This window comes from Mytilus trossulus, chromosome 1 (genome assembly GCF_036588685.1).
Source record: "Mytilus trossulus isolate FHL-02 chromosome 1, PNRI_Mtr1.1.1.hap1, whole genome shotgun sequence".
Taxonomy (NCBI): Eukaryota; Metazoa; Mollusca; class Bivalvia; order Mytilida; family Mytilidae; genus Mytilus; species Mytilus trossulus.
The window spans coordinates 81703062-81723139 of NC_086373.1; the positions used below are offsets into that span (position 1 = coordinate 81703062).

Consider the following 20078-nt stretch of genomic DNA (forward strand, 5'->3'; position numbering starts at 1 on the left):
ATATTTGACTCATATTATAAGGTTGGGGCATTTTGCTCTAGTATAAATAATAATTTATGTGGTATACTTACCTTTTATTTGTTATGACATGAACCATAACTATAATACCTAAGTGAATTCTTCTTAAGATACTAGCACAAAATAAGCTGTAAGAAAAAAATGGAAACTCTCAAATACAGAAACATATGAAATTGTAAACATAGATCAATAACAGGTCATGCATAATATTGCTGGTATATCATCTTGAATGATTGCCAAGTTGAACCTTTTTTTACTTGAACTGTTCTTCTTTTTCAGATGGACATTTAATCCTGCAGTGTTAACTAAAGTAAATAGTCCTAGCACTGCTTCTTCTGCCAATACAGATAATGCCAACATCACCCCTCCACCAACACCCTTCACAGTGGGAGATCTAGTCCAGATCTGTAGTGATGCTGAGAAAATCAAACTGTTACAGAGAGGACATGGTGAATGGGCAGAAGCCATGATTCCTGTAATTATTCATAATTATGTTGTCATTAATTCAGCCCAAGAATTAGAGGAACTTTATGTGTTAACCATATTTCTTGACTATATTGCATATTTTGTTGTATATAAAAGTTTCTTTGTGCTTATGTCTTTATGATGAGGGTTTTCATGGTTCTGACATTTGCGGTTTCAAGTTGTATCATTGTCTCTATTAAGTAAAATAGCTACCAGTTCATGTCCACTATCTTTAATGCGGTATGTGATAGCTTTTATTTCTAAATTGGTGATAAAATGAATAAATTATATATTTCTTTGAGAAAACATTTAACCGGATAAAAGCATGAATTTGTTATAATTGTATAAATGTTTTGTCATACACTAGTCTTGTGACAGAGTTACGTGATTGATTTGTTTGTTTTTAAACGTTTTCAGACATTGGGTAAGATCGGACGAGTCCAGCAGATTTATCATGATAATGATTTAAAAGTAGAAGTGTGTGGTACATCATGGACATACAATCCCTCAGCTGTTACAAAAGTGGCCTCATCTGATGGGGCAGCAGTAGGAAACTCATCTGGGGGTAATTAATATTGTGCAATAATCTCTTAGACACCAAAAAAAACCATGTAGTATTAACTAATTATCACATATTTTGTACCGATATGTACGTTTTTGCATGGCTTATAATAGCCGGAAGTCAAGGTTGGTTATCAGCCCTTGGGGCCGATATCGATACCAGCCCTCGAAATCCATATCAAGCCCCCGAGTTTAACTTCCGGTAACCTGTCAATCAAAGGCTATTTGTAAACAAGTTAAACACAATGAAAAGAAATTTAGAAAGTAACAAATGTGCTGTAGAAAAAAAAAGTAGAAATCAACAGTGAAAATTTCCCGTAAAATTTTGACGTCATGAAGAATATAGAAAATATTTGACGCCACACTGGAATGAGTACCGATATAGGATTCTTCCTAAGCAATTTTTAACATTTGTCATGTAACATTTAAAGTCCTTTGATATTTGCATTTCTTAGAATTAATATATTTATTGTTAATTATTTCTGAAACTGTTCACAAAACGTTGTTAGTCTTGTTAACCTCCTGTGATACGAACTTTTTTTTTCATCTTTAACTCACAGTGATACATTTATTTATTTTTTTCGTTAAATATCTTTTTGATTTTTGATGAAATATCAAACATAATTTGGTGTAAGCTATTTGTTTTCTCCTACTTAAAAATATGTGATAAATAGATTATTACATGTCATTTTCCATATGGTCCATGGTATCATCCCACGACCCATATCAAGCCCTCTGGCTTGATATGGGAGTCTAGGGCTGATACCAGGGCCATATGGAAAATGCAATGTAATAATCTATAATTATATCACATGCCATGTTCTTGTAATTTTCATTTATTTCCCTTAAAAATAAAGAGAACAGTAGCTGACATATAAAAGCAAGAAACATGATAAACATTTAAGAAAAAAAGGTGTTTAAACTTATTCTATGAAGTTTAGAGCTACAAGACATTTTATTCAATTAAGAAAATAAAGATATATATATACAAAAAAGGAAGATATGGTAAAGTTGACAAGAAGACAACTTTCCCAAAAAGACTATTGTATATGATGCCATATAGCCTTCAGCAATGAGCATAACCATAACTCATGCATTCTTCATTTGCCATAATAATTCTTTTATTGTCATGTTGTTTCATAATCATGGATATTAAGTGACATTTTGATTTGGTGATGATATAATTTTTCTTCTTTTATAGAACGTTTAAGTGCACTACTGAAGAAACTGTTTGAAACACATGTGACAGGTGACATTAACGAGGAGTTGGTGAAGGCTGCTGCTAATGGTGATGCATCAAAAGTGGATGAGATACTGTCTAGATCTGATGCTGATGTTGGTATCTCAAATGTAAGATTACCTATGAAATTTAAACCTTGCACAAAATACATACAAAAACTAAATACATGTAAAATGTACTGGTAAAATATTACATTTTCTAAGATACTGTGGATTCATTTATTTTTGTGGGTATCAATTTTTCGTGGATTAGAATTGCAGTTTTCAAGATTAATTTATTTACAAGAGTTAATTGACATTCCAGTTTAATAGTTTATCAATGGAGATTTTTTGGACATTGGCTACTCTACAGCAATCTTGCTAATTTCATAGTAACAATAATTATGAGCAGAATCTCATTGTTTTTTGCATGTCACTGTCTAAATCAGATCGTATGGCCTTTATAAACTAATACACAAGAAAAAGTTTTTCAGTCACCATACCCATTTGATCTTATATGCCCAAGTATTAAAACATGTATGTAAAGCGATGAAATATGCAAGAAATTAAATTTACTTGCAATTATCAAATATTAATATAACCTATACCTTTTAATTTTGATGATTAGGCCAATGGAATGTTTGCTGGACATACAGCATTACAAGCAGCCTCACAGAATGGTCATTCAGATGTGATTAAAGTCTTGATGAAGTATGAAGTCAACTTTGAAATTGAGGTTTGTTTTTTTATTCATGTCAAAATTTTAATACTAAATTGGAATAAATGAAAATGTGGGATATAAATAGGAGTAGGTCCGGTCCGGTAAGGACTGATTATGGCCTCAAATTTCAGGTTCATCTGACGAAAGATTTTGTCAGACCACTTTTTAAACACTTAAGTGTCTATTTCATTTGATTCAATTAATTTATGTAAAAGATTTAAACTAATTTAGTCATTAAAAACACACCAATTCAAGCTCAAATATGAAAAATCTACCAAATATGCAGGAAAATGTCACTTTTAAGATGGTTTTCGTCAAAAATGAAAGTGGCTGCATCCGTGTTCATCCTCAACCTTTATATATGTTATGTATTATCATGAAATACAACTTCCATTTCAATATTTTGGATGAACACGAATGCGGCCACTTTCGTTTGACACGGAAACTGTCTAAAATTTAACCAAAATGCTAGAATTGTGGAGATTTCAGTAATTTAGCATGCCTTAATGGTGCTAGTACCCGATTTATGTATATGGTATTGTCAAAAACAGCCCACATTTATGTAGCAGAAGCATTCTACTGTCCAATAAATAACTAAAAGTATACATTTTAACAATTTTGTAAAACTACTATATTTTGGGGCCTAAAAGGGGTCTTACTGGACCTACTCCTTTGACATCAAACCTGTGACTTACCAAAACCAAACATATCAAGATGTTTGGCTGATATTCATAGCATGAAGTCCTTTCAGCTTAAATTATGAAATAATGGTATTGTTCACAATTGACTTTCTGTTATTGTATTGAAAATTGACATTAGATAGAAATGATCTCATAATTTGATGTAAAAAAATAGTTAAAAAGCTTAAAAGTTCTGAAAAGTGTTCTTTTATCTGGGATTTGTTCTTTTTATGCCTCTTTCCCCATATTGGTTTTTCTTCTCTAACTTAAGTTTGCCTCAACCAAATGTTATAAATATTATATACAATGCTTATTTGCATAAAACACAGATTAAGTTTGAATTAAGGCTGACATCACTTTTACTGTTCTAGAGTTATGCCCCTTTACCAAGGAACATTGCTGAATTTTTATATTCCAATTATTTAAACTTAAGTTAGTCTCCTTAAATATTAAACTTATACACAATGCCTATAACTGCAAAACTCAGATCAAGTTTGATTTGGGTATTCTCACTTGTACTTGAGTTTTATCCTTTTATAATGTTAAATAATAGCAGGGGCATCATCTGTGTCCCATGGGAACATTTCCTATTTATTTCTGACAAGTTGTCTTTTCTCTGTGACCTTTTCTAAGAAGTTATATTTCATGAATCAGGACAAAGATGGTGACAGAGCAATACATCATGCTGCTTTTGGTGATGAACCCAGTGTTGTAGAACAGCTTCAACGTGGTGGTGCAGATCTAAACGCCAGGAACAAACGTAGGCAGACACCCTTACATATAGGTGTCAACAAAGGCCATATTGGTGTAGTTAGAATTCTACTAGAACTAGGTTGTCATCCTAGCTTACAGGTAAGAGGAATAAATTTCTTATCAATGGGAACAAAAGCCATATAACATCATCCTATATAGACACTTGATAGTAATTCTACTATAAAATTTTACTAAGAATTTTACTATCATAGACATCAAATATGTTTTTTCACCTGGTAAGGAAAAATTTTCATGGTTTAAATTGTCTTTTTGACCTCAGTATTTTTCTAAGCACAGGCATACATTTCAAGTCAGTAAAATGGCATGAGGTGTAATTAGGGTTTAAACAATAATGAAAAGCATTAAATTTTACTTAAGGGCATACGATACAGTTTGAACCTGTATTTACAAGTTGATGAAAATTTGCATATGGGCTATTTTTTACCTGATTCAGTCAAATACGTAATTAAAAATATACCTTCATGTGCTACTTTTTGAGTAAAATGAGGTCGAAATTTGGATATTTGCTCAAAATTCAGATTTGTGTCCGTATTTTCTTTATCGAAAGAAAGTCATAACTTTTTTGTTTTAAAGATAAACACAAATGTTTTTTTTGTTAAATAATCGGTAATTTCTGTATTTTATAAGTATTCAAAAATTATGCATTTTTTTATTCAGAAATAACTCATATTTATCAAATGTTCATGAATAGAGGAAAATATGTCATTTTTTGCTGCATGTTTATTAAAATTTAAAAAATTGCGCTATTTACAGTTTTATAAAATTTGGGTCACATAATCTCCTTGCAAAATGAAACAAATTGCTGTTTTAAAAAATAAGGGTCCATGCACTCGTTTTCAAATGAAATCAGTTTGAATGATAAAAATCAGTCGAAATGCATCTTTTCCCGATATGTCATAGTTTGATGTTGCCAAGATAACATTTTACGTTAGCAATGTCATTACCTTCCCTGTAACTGTATGGTATGCCCTTAATTGTTTGATACCAAAATTAAGTTCTTTTCCAGTTGATATTCCGGCACCATGATTCAATGGTGCTTCCCTGAGTTGTCATATACTTCCCATAAACATTAAGCTACCTTTTTTGGCATGAATATAACCATTTTTCTTAAACCAATGTATGTCACAATTTGGAGTTTTAATTTGTTGCTTTAGTTAATTGATAACATGGCCTTAATATAAGGACTGGTATATCAAATGGTGAACAAATTGTCATTATATTATTATTTATTTTAAAAGTTTAGATCAAAAGTACAAGTTGCTTGCTAGGTTGTGCATTATGTATAACAAACATGGTCTGTTGGGCTGTTTTGGACATTGTGAGCATTTACTCATTCTTGAAACAAACAATATCAACTTATTAAAAAAAAACTGAACACCAATAGCTATGATTTTCTGTACAAATTAGCAACTTTGTAGTTGATACAGAATTTTTGATCATATTTTAAAAATAAGTTCTGATCCTGTTTTGCAATTTAGTAAAAAGTGTCTAAGTAGTTACCATCTTACTACTTTAAATTCAGAAATTATTGCAAAAAATGGGACAGAGTTGTAAACAAAATAATTTAAACTCACATTTTCAAATATTTTATATGAATTTAACAGGATTTTTCTTAAATTAGTAAAAATCAAAATCATATTTAAGACTTAAATGACAAAATTGCAACAATAAATGCACGCAATAAATCCTGAATACAGTATTCATCCCATGCCATGTCAAAATCCAGCTTTCGATGATGCTATGGTTATCTATTATTCTTTTCAATATAAAATTCAACATACAGTTAAACACTTTTTTAACATCTTTGTCTCTGAAACTGCAGTGCCTCTAGATCCTTCAAAGTCAGCAAGGGTTCAGAATTTGTCTCTGAAACTGCAGTGCCTCTAGATCCTTCAAGGTCAACAAGGGTTCAGAATATTAGATACCAGGACATTTTACATCTGTCAGTAAGACATGGTCTGAGTTTAATTCATGGTGGCTGAATAGGGTGTACATGTATATATGCACAAATATCGCTGGTCATACAATCAACCTTTTGCAGATAATAAATTGCAGTCAATTAAGATTGAGTTTTGTGCACAGCTGTGAGGTTCTCACCTTATTATAAATGGAATATTTGTAGCTGTAAGATTGTTGATATACACATGTTAAAAAAAATACATAAAAAAATAGTCTGAAGTTTTGTAAAGCATGTGCTTAAACATGTATTTTTTTGCATATCTAATGTAAAGATTCTACTTGTTCTTTGTTTTTTTCACCCTTCTTTATTTATTTTTTTTGCTGTGACCTTGAAATAAGCACAGTGTTGATTTGATTATATTTTATTTTCCATCTTGGACTGTCAGTGATGGATATTCAATTTTACTTATTGAATAAATGGAAAGTTACTGAATATTTTAAAATCACTATATATAAGAATAAAGAAGAATCTATACAAAAAATATAGTGAGCTCAAGACTTTTTTTTTTTTTATTCACATGGCCCAAAGTTGCTGGTCATTCACCATTGTCTGCTGACCTTTACCAAATCTTCTCCTGTGAAACTATTTAACCAATTGCAATCAACTTTTATACTATAAAATATAGTTGAAATAACTTAAAATACATGTAGCATCCTTGTGTTGTCAATTATGCTCTACCTTTTTAGCTCACCTATTCCGAAGGGCCAAGTGAGCTTTTCTCATCACTTTGTGTCCAGCGTCCCACATCCTCCGGCGTCCAGTGTTGTTAACTTTTACAAAAATCTTTTCCTCTGAAACTACTGGGCCAAATTAATCCAAATTTGGCCACAATCATCTTTGGGGTATCTAAACGTTTAAAAAATGTGTCCGGTGACCCGGCCATCCAATCAACATGATCAAGATGGCCACCACGGCTAAAAATAGAACATAAGGGTAAAATGCAGTTTTTGGCTTATAACTCAAAAACAAAAGCATTTAGAGCAAATATGACATGGGTCAAGATTGTTTATCAGGTCAAGATTTATTTGCCCTGAAATTTTCAGATGAATAGGACAACCTGTTGTTGGGTTGCTGCCCCTGAATTAGTAATTTGAAGGAAATTTTGCTGTTTTTGGTTATTATCTTGAATATTATTATAGATAGAGATAAACTGTTAACAGCAATAAGGTTTAATAAAGTAAGATTTACAAATAAGTCAACACGACCGAAATGGTCAATTGACTCCATAAGGAGTTAAAGTCCTTAATAGTCAAATTTTAACAATTTTCATGAAATTTGTAAATTTTTACTTACTTTTTTCACTGAAACTACTGGGCCAAGTTTATTATAGATAGAGATAATTGTAAGTAGCAAGAATGTTCAGTAAAGTAAGATGTACAAACACATCACCATCACCAAAACACAATTTTGTCATGAATCCATCTGCTTCCTTTGTTTAATATTCACATAGACCAAGGTGAGCGCCACAGGTTCTTTATAGCCTCTAGTTGTTGAGCCTTTGACTTTAGTTAAAAAAGCAAGACATAGCAATCCTACATTCCGTCGGCATCCACAAATATTTACTCTGTGGTTAAAGTTTTTGAAATTTTAATAACTTTCTTAAACTATACTGGATTTCTACCAAACTTGGACAGAAGATTGTTTATGATTATAAGATAGTATCCAGAAGTAAATTTTGTAAAAATAAAATTCCATCTTTTGGGTATTTTACTTTTAAATCGACTTTGATTTTCTGTCAGGAAACAACACATTCACTCTGTGGTTAAAGTTTTTAAAATTTTGATAACTTTCTTATACTATATTGGATTTGTACCAAACTTTGACAGAAGCTAGTTTATGATCAAAAGCTAACCTCAAGATGGAAATTTTGTTTTTCCGTATTTTACTTATAAATTATTTTTTTTATTCCTTTTTTTCCCCTTTTTTGTTGGGCCTGCAATTAACAGCAAAAGTAGGCGAGACACTAGGTTCCGTGTTTACAAATTTTTGTATCAATTGACCTAGAAATTACCTTACCTGACAGGATGAACTGGACTTTATTGTTCACATTGCTTTCTGTTTGAGTTTCCTTGAGTCAATATTTGTAGTGCTATGTTTTATCTAAAAAGTTTGGTTTTATTATTGAACAAATAATCTATTTGCAGAGACGCTTAATATCAGGAGATTCTTTAATCTTTGTGATGTACATTTGAAAATTGAAAGTCAATCCTTTTTTGGCTCATCTTTCAGTCATTTGACCTTTTGCCAACTCTATGTCTCTTTTGTCAGTCTCCCATCCTGTGTCCCTTAAATTTTCTTTAAAACACTTCTCTGAAAGTGCCCAGTGGATTGTAACCAAGGTTTGTCTGCTTAATCTATACGATTTCTTTTATCCTAAAATTATTTTGAATATTTATACGAATTAGCTGTTAATTAAATAGTCATTTGCCAATTTTACTTGAAATTTTGCCAATTTAATCCAGTTATCTGAGAAAGGTGTTTAAATAAAAATTAAATATATGACTTTTCTTTATAACAGATAGTTAAAACATTTTGTCTACAGGTTTGAACTTATTTATCTTGAAAAACATAATGACTTGCTTATGGCCAGAATTGTTTTGGTAACATTACAAGTCACTAACATTATTTTACATTGAACGTTCAGATGAAATATAAGAAAAATTAAATGCTCTTTTCCTATAAGGGTCAATTTTTTTTAAATAGTGCTTAGTTAGTTTCATTATGGAATTAAAATTTGAAGATTGCTACTCATTAAACAGGCCATCATTTAAGTTAGATTTTATAAAATATATGGGATGCAGTAATAGTTACAACATATTGAATGTACTTTTTCACATGCTAACCACAAATATATATTTCCGCAACTTGATACATATACCATAAACGTTTGTTGCTTTTAAAAGTATAAATCGTAAATGTAACTAAATATCATTAAATAAATTCCTAGAAACAAATTCAAGTTATGGATTGAAATTAATGTGTAGTAACAAGTAAGAGTAACTTTTACATATTTTACATGTAGGTTATTTAGCAGTTTTTGGATTGTTCTTTCTTTTATATCTACTTTTTGTTTGTTTTAATAACTAGTACAACAAAAAATGTCAAAGATGCTACAAAAACAGACTTCTTAAGATTTGCATTCTCATCTTGACCTTGACCTTATTCTTTTTTCTAAGCATTCATAAGAGGTTTATTTTGCTGAGACAGGATTACTTTGGTCATTCTCTTACTTTAATATGTCTGTCAGATTTGATGTCCTTGGTTTGACCTTAAGTGAAGTCAGTAAAGCACTTGACTAACTTTAGCTATGTCATAAACGTCTCCATCCCAAAGTGCTGAATAAGCATTTTTTTACAGCACTGCATGTACTGTTGATGTTCATCTTGGTTTTAAACAGTTGACAGTTTCCCCTCTTTGTCATAAGCTCCTCATGTCTTTAAGCAGATAAATACAAAATATCAAGTTTGAGTGTTCCTGATGGAGATAAATCCAGAAAAGTGCATGGGATGCACAAAATGTATTAAGTTATTTTCATTCAATTGGCTTTTCCTCTCTTGCATTCTGAGTCTCAGTTAAAGCTTACATAAATGATAAAAATACACATCTATGGAAAGGTCAATGAGTTAAAATAGACCATTTGACAAAATAATCAGAAATTATGTTTTACCTCTGGATTGGGAAGAAAAAGGAATAAACAGCCATAATTCTAAAATTGCAAAATCATCTCAGAAAAAATAACAATTATTTAACGTTGTTAAATATTCATTCATAAAATTATGAATTTCAACACAAAATAAGAAAAAAATATTAATAAGTATGAATGAAGAAAACCTTTTTAATTCTGGTCCCTTAAATATTTGAACTTCAAGCATTGAAGAAGTGATGTTATTATTTATACCCCCCAGTCATTAAATCACATTTTTTGTATGTCTGTTCCTCCATCTGTCCATAAATCTGGCCATCCTTTCTTCAGTTTGTATGATTCTCTTTCCATTCATCCCTCCAAAACTTATGTTACATACTATTTTGCTTTTGTTTTGAGCGGGTCTCATTGGGGTTTGGGATTGCCGATTTTTCATAAGCGTGACACAGGAAAGTCAAATTATTGTGCCTTGAAAACGGAAATAAATGTATAGCGGGACACGTGAATTACAAAAAAATGAGAATTGCTTAGGTACATAGTATAAGCGGGATACGGAAATCTGACAAAACAGTAAGCGTGATCCGGGATCAGAACCCCCCAATGAGACCACCTTTTGAGGTTGGTCTAGAACTATAAAACATAGGGTTGAACCCTGCAAGTGATTTTCATATATGTTAGGCAGTCACTTCCTAATAAGTTGAATTTTTATACCCAATAAGCAATGTAATTTTCATCAATATCTAACAAACAAGTGGGTGAATACATTGCACTCTGCATCACACACAACTTCTCTTTTATCCCTTTCAAAGACTTTCAAAGGTGTTCCTACTGTGTTGTTTCTGTTTTACATGTGCTTAATAGTTTGATGTAAATATCTTTTCTGCAACAACACTTAAACAGATTAACTTTGCCTGTGCTATAAAAAAAGTATTACTTCAAATAAACTGCAATTATAGTTCAATCCCCTTACATAATATTCTATTACTATGTAAAACTTGATTAAATTCCTGGGTATATATAGAGAACAACATTTAAATTTATTATGCATATAATTAAGCTAATTTGATTATAGTGCTAAATGCCTAAATCTTTATACTTCATAACACTATTTCCTATGCATGTTAGTTTTGGCAGAAAATCAAAACAGTTACCTTGTATGTTGTCTTTTGAAATTGATTACCATAACATTGTGTGTTTCAATTACCAAGTAGACCTTTAGATTACAAAATGATGTGAATCCCTTCTTTATTTTCATCAAAACTGTGAATGGTCACCAACTAGGTATCTTTAGTTAACCCACCAACAGTTCAACAACATGGAATATCCCATTTGTTATATGGTTCTATAGAATTTGTCACTACTTCTCACATGTTTCTACATTCTTCTTGGTCTATCTTAACAACGTTTCTCACCAACAAATTTCATGCAGCATTCTGGTAAACTAAATTTTGAAATACCATCATATTTCTAGAGATTATAGCATCACATCAATAACATAGTCTAAAAGAAAACATTTTATAGAGCAACACATTACCATGATTCTTAAAGGCCTTAAACTTTACTCCCCTCAACAGTAAGAGTTCTTTGATTTTTGTCCCCTCTAAATTTTAATGGAAGCATTTCAACAAATTTATTTGATGCCTCTGTTAACCATGCAGTATATAAGAGTAAAGCAATGATGTGTGAATTCATGAAAAGATTAAGAAAAATAATGATGTGACATGAATCACAATGGACTTGGAAGTTGTGAGGCAACAGGTAAACAATCTGGCTTAGACATCAGGACAACAAAACTAGTTTCATATTCTCATACATGAGCATGTTGTCCTAATATTATATAATATGAAATGATTATAAAGATAAATTGTAAGATGTCTGTCTGTAAACTAGTGTTGTCAACGGTTAATCGGTTAACCGGTTAACCGTTCCAATGACCGAATACCGAATACCAAAAGGCAAAACGTAACTGGTTAAGCGGACGTTTTGCCTTTTGGTATTCGGTATTCGGTCATTGGAACGGTTAACCGGTTAACCGATTAACCGTTGACAACACTAGTTTTCAATACTAATAGATTTGATATAGATTTGTATTGAAATCATTAAATAGTTATGTTTGCTTTAAAAATTGTCCTCGTGGAAATTAATTTGACGGATCAATTGTCCAGTATGTTCATTGCTATTGTTAATCCAAAAATATAAAATTAATTAGAACTTGTGTCTCAGCTCGGGGCAAGATCTTAAGGAAACATAATTAGTTACATGTTGTTTTAACAGTAACTTTAAATAAGAAATATGATTAAATTTTACGATTTACTTCATTTCATTTTTGATCCAATACATCTGAATGTGCATTCTACGTCGTGTAAGTCTATGTCATACTTTAAACGAAATACTAACTCAAAAGCTGTAAAAAGCAAACCAACGTGAATGTAATCAATGTATACTTGATGGTATGAGTATCAGGATTAATAAATTCAAACATAAACGCTCCACATTACTTTCGGAGACAACAAGAGAAAATGAAAGAATAATCGGTTTCAGACATATTCAATTCTAAGATATCAAGAAGTTTTTTTTATTCAATCTGAAGTTAGTACAAACGCCACAGTTGATACTGTGTATTTGATTATTAAAAGTCTAACGTCGACAGGAATCTTACAGACAAGCCTTTTAATACTAAAGGACAAACTTAGATTCATCGTATTAACATTGACACTGATACTAAATCTTTATATACCTATGTTTAGGGTACTGTTGATAGTTTAAGGTCTTCAAACATCAACCCGTTAATTGGTCGAACGATTATCCGACTAACCGGTTAGGCAAAAATGTACAATTTGACAACACTACTGTAAACAAATCCAAAACAATTCCTCCCTGTAAATCAGATCAATATTGAATAACAGTTAAAAAAAATTAAACAGAACATCAGCAGTTAAACAATCTATGAACAAAGATATGAACTGAATTTATTGAATTTTATATTTATGATGTTTTGAAGGACTCAGAAGGTGATACACCACTCCATGATGCCATCAGTAAAAAGAGAGATGACATGATCCAGTTGTTGTTAGAACATCATGCTGATCTTACAGTTACAAATAACAATGGGTTTAATGCTCTACATCATGCTGCACTCAGGGGGAATCCCAGGTAGGTTTCTAAATATATATATTGTATTGACCTTGCCATTACAATTTCTGTCTTCTGCTGCAATGAGGGGGAATCCCATGTAAGTTTCTGAATTGAGCTTGCTGTTACAAAATCCTGCCTTCTGCTGCACAGAGGAACAATCTTCATCTGATCATCATCCCAATTGTTATGATACACGTTGCATTTTGTTGTGTTAAGGATTTCCAAGTAAAATGACTTGATATAAACTGCATGCTATTTAAAAAAAAGAAAAGAGAACCATGGTGACCTTAACCATCAAAGCAGATAACAACAGCAAAATTGTCATGCTTGTTTTCCATCACAGTTATCACCTTCAGATATCTTTTAAGGGGACATTCCTGGTTAAATATAAAGGACATGCTGACCTGAAATTGCAATGCCCTACCAACATTCTGTTAATATAAAAAATTTCCTACATTGCAACTTAATATTAAGGTCAACTGCAAACATTTTGGCAAATTCTAGCTCTCTATTTCATTACCATTTCAGCTACTTTGGAAAAATTCGTATTTTTAAACAGCTATTGTCCTTTTGCAATATTTGTTTTCTATCTATGGAGAAAATCATCCTACAACATGTTGCATTAAAAAGTAACATCACCTTAATTTTCAGTATCTTGATAAAGTAAATGATAGAATGCTATATGTTTTGTACTAATTATGCTTTGCCTATGAATGTATTTAATGTCACTTTGATCGTGTCACCAAAATGATGAGCTGTACTGTGAGTCATAGAAATTGTAGAGGGAATACAATAGAAGAAAAGTGGCATACCATTACCATGTGGTAGGAAATATTTGCCAAAGTGTCACATTTCAGAAAGACAATTAAGATGGCACAGATGTTTTATATTATTGACAATAACAATTATGTGGAAGCTGAATGCAAGGGGGAAAATGATCTGAGACGCTTTTGGTTTGTGCCCAGTTGCCAGTGATTTGAACATTTTTTAGATGATTGAATGATTTCATACAGATTTATCCGTAACAATATGACTAAAGTTTATTTCTACCCATCGTACATTTTTTAAAGATTGTGCTTAAGTGATATAGAAGAATTTTATTAAGAAAAATCATATTTTGATCAAAGTACATTTGTAAATAGACATGCAAAAACAAATCTGGAGTTATCCCCCTTGGTATGTATGTAAAAACACAGCACTCAGTCCAAACCATGCACACTATTCTTGGTGATGTTAGAATTGCTGGCTACAGCTGGTTGAAGGGGACCAAATGACCTTATTTGACTGATTTGGCCCAAGTTCAACCAACTACAGTAAAGCTATCTTGTAAATGTCTTTCCTGAAATAGTAAAATACACAGGTCATGCTGGGAAAAAGTCTCATTCGGTTTCATGCTTCATTTTCGTCACTATAAAAGGATATTTAACTTGAGCAAGTTTAAGGTACCAACATGTATTTAGCTGGATCTGTATCAAAATGAAATTGTGAATTATATTGTCAAGCTAGGTTATGATTTGAATGTGAAAACTTTGTAGGAAATGCATTTTTTTGCCTTGAATAAACATCATAAACATTTGATTACCAAATTTTTAACTTTTTGTAAGTTTTTAACAATATCAACTGTAAGAATAAATTTGGTTTTTAACTTAACAGTAAAGCCAGACAAATTGGAATAAAGCATTGATTGTCTTAAGCCATGAAAAAGGCTGAAAATTTGATTAGATAAGGGATATCAAACATCGGCAGGCTCTGAAATTTAACAGGGGTCAATTGCTCCTGGATTTTAATCTCAATCTATCATGTAATGAATTGACTATATGCTCTAAATATTGTACATTAAGCTGATTTTAAAGAGGGTCTACAGGGGATTTGTTTTAAAATGTAAAATATATGTTTGGCACACACAGTACTTACAAGTTAGTTCAGTCTGTAGTCCCGAGTTAAATTTGATAAGTCCATATGTAGGGTATATGCTTTGAGTCTACGAAGCAGTTACTTTAGTAAGAACTGAGAAGTAAGCTCTGCTATGTTGACTTAGCACCAGTTGAATGCGTAAAAGAAAGTTGGCACGAATGCCCTGATGATCACAGCAATAGAAAGTATACATTTTATAACAGTGCTGCATTGTCATACATCAGTGGTGTGTATGCCTAAAGATGTACAGCACCAGTGCAGATAAACAGTCTCTAGATCACAGATTATAGTCAGCCCCTTCAAATTAGGAGTACCCCTAACTGATATCTTCAAGTATTATTGTGTCAAAGGTCATCCATGATGCAACCAGTACTATGCTGAGAAAAAGAAGTATTTATCAGATCACGGGTTTGTTTCCTTTGCTATATATATACAAATATATACCTGCCAAGTGTGTCAGTGACTTTCCCACATTTAAAAGCTATCCTTCATTCTAAGACAAGAGTCTCCATGATCCAAGGGGTATAGTAAGAGGTTTATAAAGAATTAGAAGAGATAGTATTTTGTTAGTATTCAGAGCTTTGATCAAGTTACATTGTAGATTTTGAAGTTGTATTGTGGAGAGGTAGCATATATGGAGTGAAGGCCATCCTATGACTGCTCCTTTACTTATAAGGCTATGCATTACATATATTTTGGCATACTTCATAGACTGTGTGATCCATGTTATTACATTATGAGGCCATCAGTGGGATTATGTATAGGATCATTAGGATAATCCCATTAGTCTTCTATTGATTAAACAATGATGTGTTGATAGGATAATTATCATTATTTTGATCTTAGATTTATTTTCTGTTTATTCCAAGACATAATAAGAGTCTCTTGAGATTTCAAGGTTCAATTACCCCCTTAGTGCCTTGCATGCTGAAACACATGTAGATGCACTGCTACTGTGTGTGTAGATGATGATAAAGGGTTAATCAAGAGTAATGAAGGTTATTTAATATTTGTTTTGAGAATTGTACCTAAGTGACACTAATTTGAAGGTTATTTTAAAATTTATCTCATTCCTATAACTGCTCATATAATGAGATGCAAAGATGATCAGGAAATGATTTTAATACATTGTGTATTGCACCCCAAACCCCTCATGGCAGAAATATCCATTTATAATAAGATGCCAGATGGGTTTAGTTACAATTCAAATGGCATTCCTTGGCTATTTAAGATAAAGGAAGCCACATGTGTGTTCAGATTCATCATCTGAATTACCAGGATTTTAATATTATGAAATATATGATCCATTTTTATTGGAATCAAATCAGCATTGAAAATAATTGGGATGTGATTTTTCATTAAATTATTCTGGAAATTTGAAAAAAAAATTTACTGATTAAAAGAGATACACATGGAAATTTTGGAAAAAATGCAGTATTTTTTGTGAAAACTCCAGATGTTTTTCCATTATAATTTTTTTAGTATTTTCTTACTGATATAACATGTAGAAAAACGTGCCTGTATGGTGTCGAAATATATTAGACTGTGCTGCATGGGGGCCGCTGCATGAGTAATGGCATTAAATAAATAAACATCCTTTTTGTTGGAGACATAAAAAATATGTTCACATTATTAATATATAAATCTTTGGAGAAAAAATATTTGAATACTATAAATTTCATGTCAGTTATGCTAAAAAAAACGAACAAAACACATTTTTAAAATGCTCTACAGCAGCGATTTAGATCAAGTCTTTTGGTATCATAATTTTCTACATACCCACCATTGGTAGGCTTTAGGTTAGATGTTAAACCACATGTTCAGCACAAAATTCTCTTATTCACCAACCATGATGGAACTTTCCAGGAAAGGGGATGTATTAAATTATACTTTTACACACACTTACAAAAATGACTCGTACAAGAAATTCTGTTTTCCTTTAAGATTGAATGTAGTTTTAAAATATTATACATTATACGGATACTCTGAACCTTGAAACTGAATGCTGCAATCAAAAATTACTTCAGAGTTACTGGAAACAACTACATTATTTTTTTAAAAAGATACATTAACAGTCAATATGAGTGGTGGATCCTGAAATTTTCATAAGGGGGCCTGCTGACTGCCTAAAAGGGCCTTGCTCCAGTCATGCATCAGTGATTTCCCATATAATCAACTATATTTTTCCCTTCAAAAGGGAGACTGGGCACCTGCCTCCACCTACATCTGCCTCTGCATACCCAATGAAAATCAGATAAGAACAGTATTATGTAAGCTTGTAAAAATTGAAAAAACAATGATATTTTAATTCAGCAAAAAAGGAAAAATGATGGAATGAATAGTTTCCACTTAAATATTTTGTGAGCACTATTGTAGACTATTTATAAACTATAATGAAAGTCATATCATTATGAGTTATTTATCTTAAAAAACTCAAATGCTAAGATTTCTGTGTGTTAAAACACTTATATTTTTGGGGAATAACCTCTCAATTCATAGTTTTTTAAATCACTAAAGTATGAAACATTTGAGAGCATGAAATTAAGATAGCCTAAATAGAAAAGCCAAATTATCTGAGGTCAGCTTTTCTCCTGGGTGGTACAAACCTTGTTTCAGCACAATATACTGGATCTTGTTAACTGGAACTTTACATTTAACAATGCTAAAGCATTTGCCACTGTGGATGTGCATATTGTATATTATTGAAAGTTACGAAGATGAAAAAATATTATAAAAGCCATTTCCTACATAAATGTCAATGTTTTAGAGATACATTTTATGAATATCAACTCCCCCTTCCTTACATTTTTTTTCAATTCTCTTAACCCAGATTTGATGCATTGATTTTGTAAATATAAATCTTTCCAAAAAAAATAGTGTAATAAGAGATATTCGTCTGTGACACAAATTCAGTACATACACAGCAAAAAACACACAATAAGCAAAGGAACAGCACTTTATTGCTGTCCTTCATCTCAAAGACACACTGAGGCCTTATGTTTCATGTATATAAACTAAAAAGTAAATATAAAAAAAGTTGTTTTTAATTTCTGGTTGGTTTTTTTTGTGTGTGCTGAATTCACAAAATTGAGATGTCTGTTTTCAATTTTAATTTTCAGATTTTTTAAAAAAAATTTACGTAAATATTTCTTGTTTGTTACAGATATAAGATTGGTCTCTATATAAAAATTGCATCTACAATTTTTGCATTTAAACACTGTAATACGGAGGTACATGAATTTGCAAGTGTCTTTTATGATTTACAGTTAGTACAGTAATAGAATTTCAGCTTGTACCATCGACACAAACAATTTATTATGTACTGAGTATTGTATCAGTTATTAATTTTCCATGGATCTAAAATAAAATAAGATAATATATTTTTCCTGCCATAGAGGACCTATAACATTTGATAATGGATAAAATCAGAACAATGATTAGAACATTTAATATTTGTAATATTTATTATAATATTTATTAGTGAAATATAATTAAATACAGCAGTGACACATGAACAAAGAGAAGCAACTCTACACAACAATGTGTCATAAAATAATAAGTCATGACTGTGAATTCCATGAAGGCATTCAAAGAGGAAGTATTTTTCAAGACATTCTTTTATTAAGTTTGAATTCAAACTTTGTGTTTTGTATTTCTTTCAATTTTAAACCTTTCAATTAAGACATACATTGTATTTTTTTTTTCTTGTGAATACTGTTTGGTATTAAAATCATTATTATTATGATGAAGTAATTTTAAGCAATTATTGATATTAATCTTTATATTTAATTATTCTGTACACCATGAAAAAAATCAGAAATTTAGAATGGGGACTTTTGATATATATGTGGAACTCAAATTTAAATTTTGCAACAAGATTTCACACCCGTACTTCAAATATTGTAAATTTCTTGTTAAAACTGGAAAATAATTTTAAACCTTAAAAGTGGATAGTTATTCATTGACCAACAAGTGTATTATCAATAAATACATACATGTACTTAGTATATATATTGTAATGAAAATTTGAAGTAATGTATAATGTATTCATATGAAAAATATGACAGAAAATCCACAGGTGCTTGAGGACAGGATCCTGTATGAGCCCCATATAGTCCCTCCCCCCCTTTTTAGCTCACCTGGCCCGAAGGGCCAAGTGAGCTTTTCTCATCACTTTGCGTCCGGCGTCGTCGTCCGTCGTCGTCCGTCGTTAACTTTTACAAAAATCTTCTCCTCTGAAACTACTGGGCCAAATTTAACTAAACTTGGCCACAATCATCATTGGGGTATCTAGTTTAAAAATTGTGTCCGGTGACCCCGCCAACTAACCAAGATGGCCGCCATGGCTATAAATAGAACATAGGGGTAAAATGCAGTTTTTGGCTTATAACTCAAAAACCAAAGCATTTAGGGCAAATCTGACATGGGGTAATATTGTTAATCAGGTGAAGATCTATCTGCCCCGAAATTTTCAGATGAATCTGACATTCTGTTGTTAGGTTGCTGCCCCTGAATTGGTAATTTTAAGGAAATTTTGTTGTTTTTGGTTATTATCTTGAATATTATTTCAGATAGAGATAAACTGTAAAAGGCAATAATGTTCAGCAAAGTAAGATCTACAAATAAGTCAACATGACCAAAATGATCAGTTGACCACTTTAGGAGTTATTGCCCTTTATAGTCAATTTTTAACCATTTTTCGTAAATCTTAGTAATCTTTTAGAAAAATCTTCTCCTCTGAAACTGCTGGGCCAAATTATTTAAAACTTGGCCACAATCATCATTGGGGTATCTAGTTTAAAAATTGTGTCCGGTGACCCCGCCAACTAACCAAGATGACCGCCATGGCTATAAATAAAACATAGGGGTAAAATGCAGTTTTTGGCTTATAACTCAAAAATCAAAGCATTTAGAGCAAATCTGACATTGGGTAAAATTGTTAATCAGGTGAAGATCTATCTGCCCTGAAATTTTCAGATGAATTGGACA

General features: G+C 31.5%; 1 protein-coding gene across 2 annotated transcripts in view; it reads left to right on the plus strand.

Moving 5' to 3' along the window:
• Nucleotides 1–20078, plus strand: part of LOC134687016 (E3 ubiquitin-protein ligase MIB1-like) — a 69213-nt gene that overhangs the window by 10662 nt on the left and 38473 nt on the right. For both annotated transcript variants that reach the window (XM_063546944.1, XM_063546935.1), the window contains exons 8-13: nucleotides 298–493; nucleotides 901–1048; nucleotides 2246–2394; nucleotides 2891–2998; nucleotides 4318–4515; nucleotides 13042–13193. In XM_063546944.1, coding sequence (XP_063403014.1) covers nucleotides 298–493; nucleotides 901–1048; nucleotides 2246–2394; nucleotides 2891–2998; nucleotides 4318–4515; nucleotides 13042–13193 — 951 coding nt within the window. The remainder of the gene's footprint in view (nucleotides 1–297; nucleotides 494–900; nucleotides 1049–2245; nucleotides 2395–2890; nucleotides 2999–4317; nucleotides 4516–13041; nucleotides 13194–20078) is intronic.